Here is a 19,808-nt window from a genome sequence, read left to right on the forward strand (position 1 = left end):
TTTAGATGTGTCTGCTTTTGAAAACACATTTTTGGCAGGAACATTTGGTTGCAGCGTTTTCCAGGTTTCCACAAAATGACTTTTCCTGGGCTGTGATTCAACGGCGGGCAGAACTGTGCTCAGCTCGGTGACTTCTATTTCCTCTGACACCCCCATCACTGGAATTTCCCCTTTCTTCCTCCCCTTCGTCTGCTTCTGCATGCAGCGCAGGAGCACGTAACCTTTGGCACGCTGAGTTCGACTTATTTGGACAAAAAAAAAAAGGTTAATTGAAAGTCAATCACCAAACATTTTATTAGCCGGTGCTGATGCTGTATTGGTTGAAGGTGGTTAGGTTTAACTATGAGGTGTTTGGTATTTGAGCTCATGGATGAAACAAGGAATTAGTCTCAACAGGGTTCTGCAGTCCAGATAGGATTGGAATAGCCAATCATAATTATATCCTGAAACCTGTTAAGCCCCATCACCAAAAATGAAAGGATTGCTAAAACCAGCATTTGCTGATTATTATGGTGACCCACATTTGTGTAGAACAGGCAAAACCATTTATGGCTTAGGTTTGCTTATGAGTGTAATTAAGTGTTTGCTTTTTAAATAAGACAAACAGCTGGTGCAAAATGACGATGCTTTTTCATACCAAAATAAGGACTTGCAAGGTGTCACCACAGAAGGTTGCTTAAGAATGCAGAAGAAGCAACATTTCTTTCTTTCTGCAACACTTACTTCTAATGATTCCTATACGTTAGGTCGCAGACTCTGTGCACATCACTACTACTTTGGGCTATTTGCTCTGCTTCTGGCTAAAAGTTACATCACCAGGGTCAGCTAAACAAAAATCTGTGAAATCTCTGTATAAACCATGGAAGAATCCCATCTCCTCCATCTGAATCGTGGCACCTGCCCTTAAAGTGGGGCGACTGCTTTATCTATCCATTTTTAAAAAGCTTGCCAGGATGGGGGGGTTTAATAATGCATTTCAAATGGATGCTCTTGTTCCATTTCTTTTCCATTTTCTAAGTGACAATGCAAGATAAAGACACTCGGGGTAACGTTTTTCATCATTACTTTAAATGTACATTTTCCACCGTGTAAAGCATTTAGAAAAGAGTTAATTTAATGTATTATAATAGGTGTAATTAATAAAGTATTTTTATTAATGACGCAATCATTATGGTTTCATAGATGAGATTCTTGCTTCCTGGACAGAATCGATTAGATTCTGATTGGTTTGACATTATTCACGTTGATTGGAGCCTTAGGACCTTGGTCACAGTCACACTGGCTTTCCAGTCTCCCTGCAGCTCTCAGGCACTGCACGACCTCCTGGTCCTTTTGGAAAGTGAGAGGTGGGAATAAATAAAACGGCGATTAACAGCATCGGTGGATAGCGAGGGATGAGCTGTCTGCTCCTGATCTTTTCGCTTTTTTGTCTTTACAAGAGACAGCGCAGTCTGTGGAATTCTTCTGAGACAGTTGTTCATTAGACACTCACACAGCCAGCGCTGGTCATTAGAGTAGATAACGTTGCAATATTTGCATCAAGAGAAAAGATCCTCTTACGGAGCCTTGTCTGTGTTCTCTGTCTGTCAAGGCGACGCCATGAAGTCATGTCATCTACTTTAAGGAAGCAGGAGAAACTCCATTTTCTATTTTGGTCCAGACTTCTCATTTCTGCAGAATTCCAGTCTCTCAGTAATGGGGAGAGAATGGCCAGGGCCATCTGAACAACTGGGCCATGATCCTCTTGACCAAATAAAGTTCCATTATGAGGAACTGAGAACACACTCACCTGGCTTTCTGAACAGGTCTATGACTGTTTCTTTTTTTATGGTGATGACATTGGCAAGAGTTCAAAAAGATTAGCACATGATAAAAAATATGGATGTGTTTTCTTCAGAGACAATACGCAATGTTGATTTTTCCAGCAGGAGGAGAAAATCTGGAAAAAAGAGCTGTCTCAAGCATGCATACACACACACGCAAATCACACAAAAACAGGGAAACGAACCAAGAGCGCAAGTGCATCAGAGGAAAAGAGTCCTTTCCAAACCTCAGCCATGGTTGGGGGCCTGTAGAGCACAGCTGCTGCCTGACCCCATCTGGCCCCCTCTCTCTTTTTAGAAGTGACTGGCGGTCCTGTCTCTCCAATCCAGAGTGTACGTTGTGCCAGTCAACCCGTAAGTTGAAATGGAAAGTCTGGCAGAGTTAAGCAGATGGGCAGATCTACAACAGACCTGTAAATAAAGTGCCATTCCCGTTCGAGGTCTGTTGTATAATGCTGGAACAAAGCTTTTTTTTTTTTTCAAATCCTATACTTCATTTTTTTCTCCTTCCATGCCCTTTTTACTCAGGCACTCTGGGGATAGCAGGAGTAAATAGTGATAGTGAGGGGAGGGGAGGGGTGCTGGTGGTGGGTGTTGTAGCTGTGGGCACTATTTAAATGAGTCTGGCAGTCAGCAAAACACAGCTGACTCTGAATTAATACCTCAGTGTGCCCGGCCGAGCTGTTTACTCTTGAGGCCGAGGCGGAACACTGGCCTCCCTGTAATCCGAAAAGACAAAACTGCGAAGGAGCAAGGGTACCGCCACAGCGTTCTCTCTCTCTCTCTCTCTCTCTCTTTCTATCCCCAGTTTTTCTCCAGACTTCTCTAACCGAATAAGACGTTGTCCAGGCACTGCTCAGTAGACTCCTTAACCCCTGGGCTCCCCTGAGATCACAGGCTCTCCCCAAATACTGATCAAGGCTGGCAGGGCCTGTACAGGTTCACGTCGGTTCACCCCAGAGGCATTATTTATGAATAGAATGGATAGAAAAAGTGTACACACCCCTGTTAAAATGTGAGAACACAATAGAAATGAGAACACAATAAATAATAATAAAAAAAACTTTAATGTTACCTATACCTTGAATAATTAAAAAGATATAAAGAGAATCAAAAATGTATATGTTTGTATGGTAGATCAGCCACTGGTGAAATGAGAAACCCTGTTGTGACACCTACGCACACACAGAGAGGACTAATTCATGCTCGCTAATCTCGCGGTGAGATTACTGCCCGCTGAAGACGTAATTCCACGATCAAGCCCGATGGTGTGAAGCGCCCGTAACGGCTCATTCATTACAAACTGACAATGGAGACGTCCCTATTCACTGAGCCACGCTCTTGCTTTAATGAAATGATGTGTTTATCTTCAGCGTGGTAACAGAATAGCTCATCTTAGTGGAATAACCTTCCATATGCCCCTATTACACTGGACTTACATTTAAAGTCTCTTAGTAGCAAGACCCAGCAGCTCAAAGACACCCCAGGAAATATATCTGTTCTGAACTGTTTGCGTGGGTAAGAAAGGCTGCTCTTATATATAAATATAACAGTGCTTCCATGTTGGCTGCCAGCGGTGCGTTCGCGGTAGTGACACTGCTGGGCCAGGCAGGAAAAGCGTCTGCAGGGTTTCCCTGTAAAACACCTGGGCGGCTATTTTTCATCCTGTTCTTATTGATCGGCCAGCCAACACAAACACAATACTCAAGGAGCGGCTTTCCTGCTCCCACAGTGTGATAGACCGACCCTGATGTTAGGATGCCAGCATGGGGCTGTGTTGAACCTAAAGCTTCCACAAAAGTGACCCTGTCATGTTTATTTTTCGAATCCAGAATACAATTTGGTGCATTATTGTGTTTTGGTTTAAATAATGCATGTTCTATTCTTGACAAGTTAGGCCTTATCAGGGCTCTTTGTTTTCTGACTCACAATCTATGGAAACCGAATGAGAACTGCTGGTGTCTTCTCCTTTTAAGCCGCTTTGGATAAAAGTGTCTGCCAAGTAAAGTAGAGTAAAATAAAGAATGTAGCTGCATATACCTTGCCCCACAGTGGAAATGGACAGTGCATCATTGATGAGAGAAAACGACGCCGATGAACATGTAACACACCAGGCAAAATTAGTCTGTTAGACTTTTCCCTGTCTATTAGAAATAATAGTGAGAATTGCTTTGGTGTGAGATTTCTTGCATGGCCGTGAGAGTGTGAGACTGATGGTGAGAGTCTGAGTCACACCAGATGCGTTAGAGTTGAGAAATCTTAGAATTACACAAATGTAAAAAATAAAAATAAAAAAAGGAAGAAAGCAGATTGTTATTCAGTTCGGCTCTCAGCCTATCATAAAGTTCAACCACCCCAGCATTTATAAGACTGTTTTTTTTTTTATATTTATTTAAAAAAGAAGAAGATTAATGACCGCTGAATTTTTGGGCCATAAATCTGGATTACGGCATAGATACATTTTGGATTATGTCAAAGATGAAAACATATAATGTCAGAGGGCAGATTACGATTTGCTAAACAGTCACATAATAACTGCAGTAGCCTAGTTATAGCATCTTGAAGAAGTGCTCCGTGCATCCATAATTAATCTTCTGCTGTCCCCTCTGAATAGTGGTGATGTGTGAGTCTTTTCTTTTTTTTTTTTTTAGGTAATGCTCCTACGGCTTCTATTTGAAAATCCACGCGACCTACATTTTAAAGTAGCAGACAGAAAAGATCAAGGCCAAAGGAGAATGTTTTGTGTGACAAACACAATTCATACGGTGTAAGCCTCGGTACAGTGTGCGCATGGCACAAAGGGAAACCGAACGGCGGCACAAACCATTTCATATCTCAGACTTATCAAACGCTGCAGCTTGCATGATGGAAGACAGCGAGAAAGAGAAAGATCTCACGTGAGACATATTCTAAGGATGCCGTCTAAGCGTCCCATTTACAGCATGTCTCACACGAGCACAGCACAAGAAGTCAAAACCGATTGATTTAAACACTTTACTTTTCCCACGCTGATCAAATACGTTGTAGGCACAACTCAATGTCAATCTTACACAAAAAGGCAAGATAAGGTTGGCAATAGAAGCAAATTCGGTCAAACCTACATCTCTGAGAGCTTTAGTGCACTCTGCTATTCTGTCTTCCACTTTGCCTTATACTAAAAATAGGATTGTTAGAACTACTCTCAGAATTTGGGTGCAGTTTAAACGGTACTTTGGGTTACAAACTTCTTCCACCTATGCCCCGCTGGCTGCAAATCACCAGTTCCCTCCATCTCTGGTTGATGATCTGTTCTCTATGTGGTCAAAAGCTGGCATTCACTCTTTTAAAGACCTATACATAGACAATGTCTTTGCCTCTTTCTCACAACTGCTTCAGAAATATTCTCTTCCTCAGCATCATTTCTTTAGATACTTGCAGGTGCGTAGCTTTGCTCATCATACCTTTCCCACATTTCCCAATCTACCCCCAGACTCTGTTTTAGATGACCTTCTTAAACCAACTCCATCTCTGAAAGGTTCGGTTTCTCATACTTACAATCAGATTTTTAATATATGTACTAATTCACTAACCCCTCTGAAGACACTCTGGGAAGAGGATTTGGGACAGGAAATTCCTGATGAGATTTGGGGGGAGGTTTTGCTGCGAGTTCACGGATCAACTATTTGTGCTAGACTTGGCCTCATACAGTTTAAAATCTTACACCGTTCATATTACACTAAGCTGCGGTTATCACAAATCTATGAGGGCGTCAGTCCTTTGTGTGACCGATGTCAGCAGTCCCCTGCCAATATTATTCATATGTTCTGGCTTTGCCCTTCTTTACACCAGTACTGGACTGAAATATTTGACATGTTGTCAGAATTTGTGGGGAAAAGAATAGAGCCCAACCCACTTGGGGCATTGTTTGGGGTTTTCTCCTCACCTTCTTCATTATCTGTTCATCAAAGGGACATGCTGGCCTTCTCTACCTTACTGGCAAGAAGACTCATTACAACAAACTGGAAATCCTCGAAACCTCCCAGCCAAATTCACTGGATACGAGATATTCTTTATTTTGTTAAACTGGAAAGGATAAGACTCTCACTTAGGGGTTCCCTTAAGACATTTAAAAAGATATGGGGTCCTTTCCTTGATCTGGTTAAGAATAAGAATTTCCCTTCTGGTCCTGGGTGATACAGTCCGCATGTCGGTGGAGCTCTGCAGAAGTGGTTTTAAATTTATTTACTTATTTATTTATTTTTGTATAGGTTGATGGTGGGGGTGGATTGTAAGCTGCTTTTTTTTTTTTTTTTTTTTGGTTTTGTGTTTTTTTTTTTTTTTTTTTCCCTCTTTTTTATTTTTTTTTTTTTTTTTTTTTTTTTTGGGTATATCTGAATGTGTATGTATGTATCAATGTGTATATATATGTGTGTGTGTGTGTGTGTGTGTGTGTATATATATATATATATATATATATATATATATATAATATTTTTATATTATTATTATCCTTTTTCTTCTGTTTGGTTGTTTAAGTTTGAGAGTTTGAGCTGTTTTCTTTTGTAACCTTCTGAGAATATTGCTATTGCCTATGCTCTAATTCTAATAAACAAAGTTTAAAAAAAAAAAAAAAAAAAAAAAAAGGCAAGATAATGAAAAAAATATTCTTATGGATAAATGTTTGTCATGTAATATTACATCTGAACGCGACAACGCAGTCAGACTGAACATACCGTAACAAACCTCCACGGCGTCCTCCATGATTGCCGGCCCCGCCCCGCCCCTTCCCGATTCCCTACAGATGGTTTCCGGGGCCTTCCCTGTGAACTCATGCTGTGTGGCCATAGGGAAGTCCATAGGTCATTAAGAGTCGGTGGGACTCTGGGGTCTGGTATATGTGTATGGTCGTGTGTTGTAAGAATGGACATCACAGGAGCATGCTTTTGTTTTGCATAGCGACCGTCTACAAGAAGATATGTGACATTCCTGTGCCAATAGTTGTGCGTGAAGATTCAACACCTCTGTTTTACATGCCTTTTGTCTGACGGCAACGTGTGAAGTGTCAGCCGTCAGGACCGCCCACTCTCTTTGTCTTCCCCAGATTGGAGGCACCGGGGGCGTGACATCAGAAACAACAGGTTCTGATTGGTCAGTGACAACTTCCTGTAGGCCAATGACAATTTCCTGTAGGCCAGTGACAACTTCCTGTAGGCCAGGGGTATAAAGGTCTGCTCACATGTGGAAAGGGACTGAGCTTTCTTGCTCAGGGTTTTTTCGATCGGAAGCCAGAAGGCTTCTGAGTCTTTTTCTCTTCTCATGGCTTTCTCATGGCTTTTTCTCTCTCTCTCTCCCCCTTTACTCTTTCTTCTCATTTTTATTTTCTCTGTAACCTTGGTACCTTTTTACATTCAATATTCACATGTAACTACATGTACTAATTATTTACCGGTGTTAATAAATTAGAAACTGTTCATTTTTAACCTCTATTGTGCCATGCCTCTTTCTGCCAGGTAACATCAAATTGGAGTGGTTGAATACAGTGCTTTGTGTGGAGGGAGAAAGAGTTTTTCTACACTCAGTTCTCTCACCCCACACCACACGGTCTTTTTTACAGTGTTAATGGGGTTGTTTGGTATTTTCAGGTGCTCTTTCCTTTGTCTGTTTCCACTTCCCCTTCCCCAAAGTTGTCTGTTCTTCCTGTGCTTCAATAAACTTTTTTTCGTTCAAAGCACCTGTGCCAGGGTCCTCCCCTTCCTTGGTGTTGTGACAATTGTTATCATAAAATCAAGCATAAAGTGTTTCCTTCCCAAACCCGGTCACCATTTGTGTCCACGTCAGAGCTTGGTTTTGCTATAATAGTCCAAAGACAAGCTTGCACACAAAATGGCAGTGCTAATTGGTCTCTGTTGTTGAATGCACCCTTCACTGGTTCGACCCACGACTTGGGGACTGTTCTGGCCTTGATTTCTGAGATAGGCACCAGCTTGCAAGTAACCCAGACCTTTAAGTCGTTTAAGAAAAATGAGAGCATAAATTGATTTCTGTATGGCAGTCTGTAAATTTTCTGTAAATTAAATTTGTATTGAATCATGTGTCTGGCATGTTAGGGTGTGAAAGTGAATTTAAAGTGAAGTGATTGTGATTGTGAAACACTGCAGCACAGCACATGTTGCACACAGCGAAATGTGTCCTCTGCTTTTAACCATCACCCTTGGTGAGCATTATGAAAGTCAATGAAACCCATTTTTACTTTTTTTGGACATGTAAATGTTTGACCTCATGTGAGTGCTCTGCAAAGAAACATACTGCATGACAGGTCTGACACAGAGAGGCTTTTGCACAAATAGAGATGCTCCTTGAAAGCTTCTGCTTGCCTTCTGTCGGGAGAATGCATATCAAGTCAAGTCGGGGGGGGGTGACAGCTGAAATGCATGGCCGGCCTGCTAAACATATGCAGTATGTGCAGGGTCTGATGCGTGAAGTAATATTTCCCAGTCTGATAAGTGATGTGCAGGGGCCAAAAAAAGATGGCATAAAAGATAAGACGATCCTTTATTAGTCCCACAAGTGGGAAATTTACAAAGGTGCTATTTAAATAAAGTCTGAATGATTTATTGATTCATGTCATTTGATAATCCAGGCTCCCTGCTGCCACGCTTATGTTTGTGTCTTTGATGTGTTTTTTTCTCCTAACAATCATGTTAGCATTGGCTTATCAAAATGGCTTATCAATGTTTAAAAGCCACATGGGGTAAAGATGTCTTTTTTTTTTCAACTGGGCATGTCAGACCTTTTCAGTGCTATTTCATCATTGTTCAGTGCTATTTACAAAGAACTTGTAAATATATAAAGCAGTAAACAGTTAATTAAAGCTCAGCTTCTCAGCCACTCTACTGCTAACCCTAATATTTAGGGGGCTGTGGGGTGGGGGGGCACTGATAGAGTAGTGAGATGTTACTGTGCAGAGGGTAGACGTTTATAAGTCACATTTCACATGCCACAACGACTGCATAGGTTCAACACCAAAAAATAAAGTCAAGTAACCGTCCAGGGGTCAGAGACTGGCCACTGATAAAAAAAGCTGCTCGCAAACTTTGCATGGACGGTCTGGACCATGTTCATTTTCCTCTACCAGACGGTATCATAGTTCCCAATGAAGTGGCCTCTGAGACCCTGAAAGCTGCAGGAGAGCACTGCCTGCAGGTCAAAGAAGTTAAAATTGCAAACCAGCAGACCACATGCTGTGAGGCCTTGCAATTAGTAGGGCGAACGTGTATTTAGGGTATTAGGTCATCATCTTACTAAATATACCAAATGAGGTGAGCCAAAACAAGAAAAAAAGCCTGCATCACAGAAACTGCCCGACCACTGTTATTTCCTGTTGTTTCCCTTCACGACAGTATTGACGTGCTGAATGAGCTGGTCTATGGCATTATGTTGACACAAACCTCCAACTGGACATGGGAGACAATGGTGATCCATTGATTGATTACATACTGCAAAGAGAAAATTCATGGCAGTGGGGGCCTAGTGGTTAAGGAAGCGGCCCCATAACGAATCCCGATCTGCCAAGGTGCCACTGAGGTGCCACTGAGCAAAGCACCGTCCCCACACTGCTCCCCGGTGTGGCCTGTCATGGCCGCCCACTGCTCACTCAGAGGACAGAGGACACATTTCACTGTGCTGTGCTGCTGTGTATCACAATGACAATCACTTCACTTTAAAATTCTGTCATTATCTAAATATCCCTCATGATGTTAGACCATTTTTTATTTTGAGCCATCGCTTTATTTTTACCTGTTGTTTATGTTATTTTACAGCTATTCTCATGTCTGCCTACTTCTCACACAAAAATTAGAAATCTACACCAGTTGCAAACGTGACATCCAGGGGTCATTGGGTCCACAGAGCAGACTACCGTGGGAGCGGGAGCCATCAGGACCCGATAAAAGCAGTAAGCAGCCACCCGTCATGGCGGCTGCATTAATGTGGAGAGACTGTCCCTACCCTCTGTTAAGTGCTGTGTTCCCCAGACGAAGTAGCCACACGCCTTGGGGTTGTTTTCAGCTCATGTATTGTTGTCCTTGGTTCTGGCCCACATGCCTGTTCATGTTTCCTTTTATTAAAAATCCTCGTTTTGGCATGTCCTGCGCTTCCTTCCGTGTTCAGCCCTCATTTATAACAGCGGGGCAATCGTCATGGATTTGCAAGTACCCCTGGGAGCTGCGAATAAATCCAGTGCACAATTGTATTTTTTTTTATGCTGAATAAATCAATTAAGAACTCTGTATCAAAGAACATTGTGTTTGCATTGTGTTTGTCTGATTTACAATTACTGCAAAAAGTTAAATACATTTGTAGTGCTTAACAAAAACAGTAATCCATGTATAAGTCTTGGATTTTTGTTGTGTTCTCTCTGGCCACAACAACGAAAAGCTGAAACTAAATAGATGAGTCTGAATGAGGAAGAAAGAAGAATAAAATTCAATGTTTTCCTACTGAAACGTGTGATCCATATTTGAGCAGACCATGGGACCACCTGCAGCTTGGCTGTAACCACGAACAACTTGTCCTGAAAGAAAAATATGAAGTTGTTTCAGGGCCTATATATAACATATGGTGTGTGCTTGTGTGTGGGTGTGGGTGTGGGTGTGTGAATATGCATCAGTTTGTGGTGTCCATGGAGAGCATCACAATGCATTTGTATTTGTTTGTGGAGCTGCTGTTTATCATATTGATAATTCAGCCAGTCCTGTACAAATGTGAGCCTGATGTCGGTAGCTGTAGAAAACCTAAAACCGAACACGGGATGAGCGATTCATGCTTCTCATCAACCAACCAGCTCTGCTCCGCAGTGGCAGCAAGCTGCATCGACAGGAAGCAAGCGGGTGCTGCCACTCGTAAAATAGAATTGCGGATGCCGCGTGAAAGCGTTGCCACTGTTTTCACGCTAAGCATGTAGAGCGGCAAAAACCCACAGCGGCCTGTGTCTGGTTAACAGGGCTCCGCTCTCTGCCCACAGCTATCAGCTCTGAGAGTGGCAGGTAATGTGGTGTTCACCAGATGTATGCTCACCAGCTTGTGTGAAAGATGAAAGGATGAACATTATCTGTAAAGCACACACACACTCTCATACACACACAAGCACAACATATAACCTGTGTAGGCTTCTAACATGTAAGCAGCAGTCATCAGACAAACATTTCTCCCCCCGATCTTTGTCCAAATCCTTGTGACTAGTTGTTACGTCCTGGTATATTGGGGTGTGTTTCTGTTCTGTGTTTTGTGTTGTTTGCAGGTGCCTGGTGATTTGTAAATTGAACCCACCTGTACCTGCTGTGGGACAGACAGAATAAAAGGAGCCTCAGTCTACATTTACATTTACATTTACAGCATTTATCAGACGCCCTTATCCAGAGCGACTTACAAATCAGTAGTTACAGGGGACAGTCCCCCCTGGAGCAACTTAGGGTTAAGTGTCTTGCTCAGGGACACAATGGTAGTAAGTGGGATTCGAACCCGGGTCTTCTGGTTCATAGGCGAGTGTGTTACCCACTGGGCTACTACCAGTCTCCTTTTTCGGGGCTGCGCTTGCCGTGCCATCCACCCACCCGCCTTCCTACCCTTTCCCTTTGACATCACTTCCGGTTTCCCCTGCGCTTCCCCTAGGAGGCGACGCAACTTGTTGTGTCGGCCTGCTTCGATGTTTGTCTGTTTTTCTCTGTTTTCCTGTTTTGTTTGCTGTTATTCGTTGTAATTCGTTTTGTATGTATTTCTTCTTTATTTATATATTTAGTAGTTAATAAAATACTTGTTAAAACTATCCGTTTCATCATAGTAGGGTTACATTTGTGTCCTTTCTTTTGTTACGGGCCGGAGCCCCTAGACCGGTTCGTAACACTAGTTTACAAAAAAAAAAAATATATATATGATGACTTTATATCAACAACACTATTCTTAGCCCAAATGCGGCCTAGTCAACAATATTATGTCTACATTATCAGTGATAAATGTAAGCATGAGAAGATGCTGATTAAGTTTTTTTTTTCTTATTCCATTTGTGGATAACCAGCAATCCACAAGAACACACACAAATGAAAGATTTCCTTACATTTCTTTTGAATGCTGTTATCCGGGGCCATAGGCATAGACAATGCAGGCAAAACGGCGCCACAAATGGAGGAAGAATAAAAGTGTAGCTAGCTATAAAAGTGTCTTGATATGAAAAGAACTAGAATTTTCTTAGCCTATTAAGTAGTAGTAGTAGAAATAATGATAATATATAACTACATTATAATACATAACATTCCTATGAGGCCCTGTCAGGGTAGATATGCCCCTGGATGAAAGGGGTGCCACCTAGAATCTTATTTTTGTTAGTCTGCTGTTATCTATGGCCTTGTAAAGTGTGGTACTCTGTAGTGCAGTATTGACCATGGATAATAGTCATAATGCTGGGGTAGTGGTTGTGGACCCGTAATCGGAAGGCTGCAAGTTCAAATCCCGAACTGCCGGGGTGCCGCTAAGCAAGGTACTGTCCTTACACACTGCTCTCCTTGCCTTTCTTCCCTACTCCCATCAGACTCCTTATTTTTGCACCAAGTCTCATTATGCTCATTATCCCCTCCATCTACCTCATAGTGTAATTTTCTGCTCCTTGCACATCTGCACATCGTACTGTAATTTATTTGTCTCTGTATTACAGTTAATATGTATTTTTTATCTGCACAATACTTCAGATCTCACACACTTTTTTATCTTTATCTATCTTATTCCTTGAATCCTTTCATGGCTGCCCACTGATGCGTGATGAGTTAAATGCAGAGGACACATTTTGTTGTGTCACTGTGTGCTGTGCTGCAGTGTTTCACAATGACAAAAATGAAATAATATTCCTATTACGAACTCTGTAAAATGTCTTCAGAGTTAAATAGGCCTGAGCTACTGTATTGTCATGTCGCCCACAATGGAGTTCCTCTACAGCATGCGGCAACTTCCCAGATCCTATTTTAAACATTTCCGATCCAGGAAAGGCTAAATCCACATCCTAGGGAGGATAGGAAAAGGGACATATGTTTTCCCTTGGCAAACGCTCGCAAGTCACAGCAAGCACGGCCAAGTGTTCCGAAGTGCTGAGACGCAGACACGACTCCGTAGCCGCTTGCTACCGAGCCCGTTTCTGTGAGGTGGAAACGTGCGGGTTTTTGTGCGAGCGTGTGGTGGGCGGGGAGGGGAGCTGGCAGGTGGAATGGCGGAGAGATAGATACGGGGATGAATGGCCATTACCAGCGAAGCCCCCCGCGGAGAAAAAGAGCCGAGGAGAGTGTTTGGTATTCATTGCCGTGCATTGACTGTCTCAGAGCTCCCGCAGCTTGGTGTGGATCACAGACTGTGCAGCCGGAGATGAAGCTGTCCTGTCCTGTCCTGTCCTGTTGGCTGGTTCGCTTCACGTCCCACGTGAAATTGATGGAAACAATACCAAAAAAATAATCGAGCTGGCCACAAGTTGACCTGTGACCATGGAGATGGATGGCCGTATTTTAACAGCGTGTGGAAACAAAGAACACAACACAAATTGGGCCATTGCATCGGTGCAAGAGTGAACTTGCATGATTTAGCTTAGCGAACGTTGCATTGTCATTCTTTTAAAATGTGTATTGATTCATTTATTTCTTCGTAACGATGAAATGTTATCTCTGAACAGTAACATGCTTGGCAGAGGCAGACCAGATTTTTGCTTTTCAGTCTCGTCGATCACAACTTTGTGTCTTTATGAGGACCATATGGCTCCGGGCTGGGATTTTAGTCACTGCAGTAATTCACACGGAAGCGCTGCAGGGCAAGAATCAGCATAATCTGAGTCTCTCCCTCTTTTCCTCACCCCATCATGCTCACGAGAGTTTCCTTCAAATCGGTGGGCTCTATTCTGCAATGTGTCCTTCCTCCCCTTTTCCAGCCATCTGCCCAGAAAGTGGAACGTTCTCCCTCCACTCCCTAATGTTTGTCCTCATTTTTGGTCTGCATTTTCCTCATTCCACTGCATCCTCTCTCTCCCACCCCAAACCCCTTTACAAACATCTTCACTCCTCCTCCCATCATTGTCTCTGCGCAGCAGTGTGCCTAGTCAGGCACATAGGGGCAATCTGCCAGAGGTTGTTCGAAGAACCAGTGTGTGTCCACTGCGGCTTGCAGTTCTCCATGGGGTCAGTGATGAAAGTTTCTCTTTGATGCAGAGGTAATAAGACATTGATGCTTCAGCCTGAAATAAGGCGATATATATATATATATATATATATATATATATATATATATATATCTATATATATATATATATATATATATATATATATATATATATATATAGCTATATCATATATATATATATATATATATATAGTATGTCCGCTTATATATATATATGATATATATATATATATATATATATATTATATATATCTAATAATATATATATATATTCTATCTCATTCTCTCTCTCATATCTCTCTTATTCTATCTCTCTCTCTCTCTCTCTATCTCTCTTATCTCTCTCTCTCTATATATATATCTATTCAGCTTGGTAGATCGATCGATCTACCAAGCTGACATCTGTCAAAAAAATAATCAATAGAAGAAAATGAGAGGGGTCAGCTGCTAGAACAAAAAGAATCATCACATGCATCGTAAATCGCAAGAGTAAAGATAGGTTACTGCTGCACTTCCTGGACAACTGTCTCGACAACTGTATTTATCTTAAAGTGGGTGTTAAGCGGAAAGTGGGATGATGCTAATCCTGTTTCTCCCTCCATCCCCCTACCTTTCCATCTTTCCCATCGCTATCTTATTCAGGGGTTAACTTGGATGCCATGGCAATGATTAATTGATATGAACAGGAGTATTGTGAGGTTATGTGACTTGGACCTTTATTCCGCATCCTTCTGAGAGAGAGAGAGAGAGAGAGAGAGAGAGAAAGAGAGACCAGTGTGTAAATGTGTGTTTAGTGTGGGGGTGGGCATAACAGCTACTGAGATGCACAGACATTCATCAATGCACAGTCACCTACTTTCTCATCTGTAGCACTGCTTAAGCAACTGTTTCGAATGAATACAAGCATTGAAAATAATTATACTCACATACTGCAGTAATGCAAGTGCAGCTTTATTCTTGAGTGTAAATCAGAATGAGAGAAAGAAGGAAATAAACATGTAAAGATTAAATCACATTCTGTTGCGTAGGTCATTGATGACAGTCGCTCATATTGGGGGAATCATGAATAAACGTAGAATTGTAGAGTGGCTGTCGGGAGAGTATACAACCAGACTTACTACTGTATTCCCAGACATGCATGGCTGTCTGAACATGCCTCAATTCAGACACATTCTCATATATTCTTCATGTGTCTACCGCACAGATGTGTGCTGCTGAGCATCACTTAACCCTTTGATGCAAAGAAGTTCGAGTCTGTGCTCTTCCACACAGAATGAACAGGGTTCTGTGGGGTGACAACAGATTTTGGATGGAAGGCATCCCTGTGTGCTTATGAAATGTTGGAGATTTCACATTTCATACAAATACAATATTTAATTCAGTAATATCTGTCAAGAATATTTTAAGAATATTGCTGCCACATTTCAGTAATATAATGTTATAACAGTGTTCAATACTGTCCACATTTTCTCTATCCTACTACCAAATAAAGCCAGGGTTGGGCAAAATACCATAAGTTCATTCAGTAATGTATTCTGTTACAGTGCATCGAAAGGTAAAATATTCAGATATTTAATGCAGTTATCATTATTTATTTATTTTTCTGTTGCCGTATTTAGAAATGAATGTATAGTTAATAATTAATATTACTTTTTCAATTAAGACGAAACTCAAAAAGCTTATAATTTGTTTTTACTTTAGACTTTTCTCGTTGTAGCCTATTGACTTGGAGGAAGCGGGTTCTTGATTCTGCGATATTTTCATGTTAAATGTTCCGGGGTTCGCCCCCGTTTCGCGGTCCAGTGAACTACAACCCCCACAATGCACCGCGCCAGCGGCGCCTCCGTCGGCGTGAACGCGATCGAGCGCTGTAGTTCGCTCCTGCAATCTGAACAATGAGCGCCGAGCGGCTGATAGGAAACCAGTAGAATGCGTTGCGCCGCACGGGATTTCTGTCTCTTCTCTCCGTCCCGACGTGTTTTTCCGATGCGAAACCCGTAAAAAAAAATGTGGATACCGACAGAACAAGAAAAATTCGGCGTCGGTAAGTTTTTTTTCCCCCTTGTCTCTTTTCACGGTTTATGATAGAACTATTTCCCCCTCACTGCGTGTGTGTGTGCGTGAATTCATTCGTTCTAGGACTGGAGGTGGGGAGAGAAGGATACGAGTTTGAATAGAAAATTGCGCCGCTATTTCAGTTCAGTTCCACTCAGTTCGTTTCCACGCACCGGGTCTGAGCGCGGTCTCCGTCCAGCTCCCCGTGTTCCCCTTCACTTGTTCCCATGTTTTATATTCATCAAAAAGCGAGCAACGTAACAGAATAGCGTTCGTCCCTGCAGTGAAATACCCCGAAACACGTACGGGCTGATTTCCACGCTCCTGTCTGTGGAAAATGAACCCATAAGGATTATAATAAAGCGGCGGCACCGGGTCCCGTTAGATTTACGCCTGCACGCCTCTCCGAACGCTTTGTTTGGGCTCGGACCTGGTGTCCCCGGTCCCCCCCCCCCCCCCCTCCCTCAACACGGCCGGTGACAGAACGCACGCGGGACTGCGACCCGCCGGGAGGTTATCAAACGCGTGGAGAGGGTCGTGCCAGATGTCGGATCAGCCAAGGGCTCGGGTTCCCGGACCTCGTCTCGCCGCAGACACACAAAAGGTCTCACTTACACGACGAACCACCTTTCGGTGCAGCCGAAATTGCAGTGGCCAGTGACCTTTGACCCTTGCGGTCCCTGTCACCCCCCCCCACCTTTTCCCTTTTCCCCTTGTGCGCGCGCCGGATTCTGTTCCACTCCTCCACTGTCGGACTGTGCTCAGTGGAGACACGTACCTAATATCCCCTCTGGCGTGCACCTGAGCCCCCCAAAAACACTCGCGGGTCTGTGTTTCTCAATGCTGCTCAGGTCTCCCCGATAAATAGTCTTATTGTCTGGAAATGCAAGTGTGTTGCGGCTAAGTGGATTAAGCCCGTTTTTATCCTGTTCTCGGTGGGAGGCTGAATTGGCTGGCCCCGGGGTGGGTTATGCATGGGGGGGGGGGTGTTGTTGTGACCTCTGAAAGTCTTGTCTGTGAAAGTCTAAGCTGCCGGAAGAGAGCTGGGATCAGAGTTCACCTTGCCAAAAACCAGCGTGGTCCCCGTTGGGTGCCGAGTTACTGGAATTTGCCATAAAAAAAAAAAGAAATCTGATTATCCTTCTCCCGTTCGTCCAGTTTTTAATTTTTCCTCGATTAGCGTACCGGTCTTTAAATGCGTTAAGTGCATTTTTTTAAGGAACTGCCGAGGTCGGCGTTTCACAACAACAAGCGTGCAAAAGCGTTTCATCATCGCGCAGACAGATCTGTTTTTCGTCGCAGGGTGAAATATCGGCGTGTCGGGAGGATCCCTGTTCCCCCAAGTCCGCATATATCAATAAAGCTGACCAGAGGCCACGACCACATATATTTGGTCAAGAGACATTCCGGCCACTGGGCTTCACCAGATAAAGTTCGCAGTGTCAACACGACTTCCAGTAACTTCCATTCATGAATAATAATAATAATAATAAAAAATGGTTCGCATCAATATTCCCAGCATTTGATGTGGTGTGACAGACAGAGGTGCGCGGTTGCAGCGGTTAGTTGGAGGCACGGGCTTGTGGGGTCTGTGGGTACGCCGCGAGCGGATAAGAACCCGGAGAACGGACGCTTGACGTTGGCGAAGCGTGGATGGTGCCCTGGGCAGTGGTGGCCTAGCGGTTAAGGAAGCGGCCCCGTAATCAGAAGGTTGCAGGTTCGATTCCTGATCCGCCAGGGTGCCACTGAGGTGCCACTGAGCAAAGCACCGTCCCCACACACTGCTCCCCGGGTGCCTGTCATGGCTGCCCACTGCTCACCAAGGGTGATGGGTTAAATGCAGAGGACAAATTTCACTGTGTGCATTGTGTGCTGTGCTGCTGTGTATCACATGTGACAATCACTTTACTTACTTTACTTGCTGAGTCGGCGTTAAGACACACGCGGAGCACTGATTTGCATCTCGTTTCTCCTTTTCCTAAAACGATATGCTGTGCTGTAGTTTGAAGGGCAGACGTTGCGGCCCGTGTGAGGAGGAGGAGGAGGAGGAGGAGGAAGTGGAAATCTTTGATAAGGAAGCTGGTTGCTGGAACCGCACTGTACTTAAAGTAAACGAGTCTCTGAAAAAGCACCTACTACACAACAGTGAAGCTTGTATTCCCTTTCCTTGTCCCTTTTGTACTGTTATGTGACATGTGATAACTGTGTAATGGTCGAAATACCTTATTTATTTTTTGTCTTGGATCTTGAATTGCAAACAATGTCTGATCGAGTGTGTCCCTAAATAACGCTGGATGAACAAGCTCATTATCTTGTTAAATGAACAAGCCTGCACTCACTGTTCTGATATTTACAGTCACTCGGGCATGTTGTAGCTCTTCATAATTTAAGGGGTCAATTAAAGGCTTGGACTGTGCACATTAGACCGAAATGGTCAGAATTCAGAGGGACCTCAATTAAACGTCCGTTGTGCTTGTTGTTATTACAATATTACTAATAATTCAGACTGGACATCACAAAAAATGCGTGTGTGAGTATATATATATATATATATTAAATAACAAAAACAACAACAGAGATATAGAAATATGTACAAATATCTACGTTGCGCCGCAGGATTCCGGCTGGATTTCTCTCTGGGGATAAGCAGGTTGTTTGGCCGAGGCTGCGGGCCATTCCTTCATTGCGGCCTCCGGTTATGGTAAAAAAGAGGAGCCCCGGGGCTCACCGACAGACGGTTGGCCTTCCAGCACGGCTCTTTATTGCTTATTCGCTGGTTTCAGCGGCGGGTTGCAGGCAGCACGGCCTCTCCAGTGGGACATGTACCTGTCGGGTTGGGGGGAATTTATTAATTTTGTTTTTGGTGGATCACTGGAATTTGAATGCTTGCCACCAAAATGGGACATGAAGTCTAGAGCCTAGTTTTATGTACTTCACTATTCTACTTTTTATATTAAAATATTCTACTTGTTTAACTGTATCTGAGACATATGATGAATCTTGAATGTTTTGCCTTCTATTCAACTGCACGTGTACATATTCTTTATATGTGTGTATTATTATAGTTATATCGTTATTTGCTTTTTACCGTGATTAAGGTTTACAATTATTCTACCCGGACAATTAAAGCATCCTGTGCCTCTAAAACGGCAGCATTTGCTCTCCGAGTAAAAAAAAAACAATTTTCCACCTCACCCGCCAGCGTGCCGATACCAATATATGCCCTATTTAAAAAAAACAAAACCCAAAAAAACTAGGGTTTTTGTCGGAGCACCTGGGCCTGGGAGGCTGAAGCCAGCCAGCCAGTCAGCTGATGAGGCAGGCATAATGAATACAGACTCCAGCCCCAACATGACCTGGGACTGCCCCGCTTCCCGCGTACCCCAGAGCCCCGCGCCGGGATCCCGGCGCAATTCCTGGCCGTCAGAGAAATGAAAACAGATGTGCGGGCGATTATTTTGGCTGTCGCGGTCACCTGCGTACGCGGTGGTATAAAGTAGAATCCCGGGCCCGACTAGCCGCCATGACGCTCACGGGTGTGTTCTCTGACGCGTCTCGGATTATTCGGTCGGGCCTTGCGATGAGCCGACTGACACATGGTGACATTATCAGTCCGGTTTGTCTGTGTTGTCCATGAGAGTAAGAGAGCTGATCTCTGTCTGGTTTTAATAGATTCTTTTGGCTTCTGTCTATTGACCTAGTGCACCATCTCAGGCTGGACCTTTGCCCCGAGTCCAATCCCTCTTG

General features: G+C 43.3%; 1 protein-coding gene across 4 annotated transcripts in view; it reads left to right on the forward strand.

Moving 5' to 3' along the window:
• Positions 1–15,898: 15,898 nt before the first annotated feature.
• The window catches only part of dock4b (dedicator of cytokinesis 4b), an 88,452-nt gene continuing 84,542 nt past the window's right edge, over positions 15,899–19,808 (forward strand). For all 4 annotated transcript variants that reach the window (XR_003742515.1, XM_028954171.1, XM_028954173.1 and 1 more), the window contains exon 1: positions 15,899–16,050. Coding sequence is in view for 3 of the 4 variants with exons in the window: in XM_028954171.1 (XP_028810004.1) it covers positions 16,014–16,050 (37 nt within the window). In the remaining variant the exon portion in view is untranslated. The remainder of the gene's footprint in view (positions 16,051–19,808) is intronic.

The sequence above is a fragment of the Denticeps clupeoides genome, chromosome 15 (assembly GCF_900700375.1).
Source record: "Denticeps clupeoides chromosome 15, fDenClu1.1, whole genome shotgun sequence".
Taxonomy (NCBI): domain Eukaryota; kingdom Metazoa; phylum Chordata; class Actinopteri; order Clupeiformes; family Denticipitidae; genus Denticeps; species Denticeps clupeoides.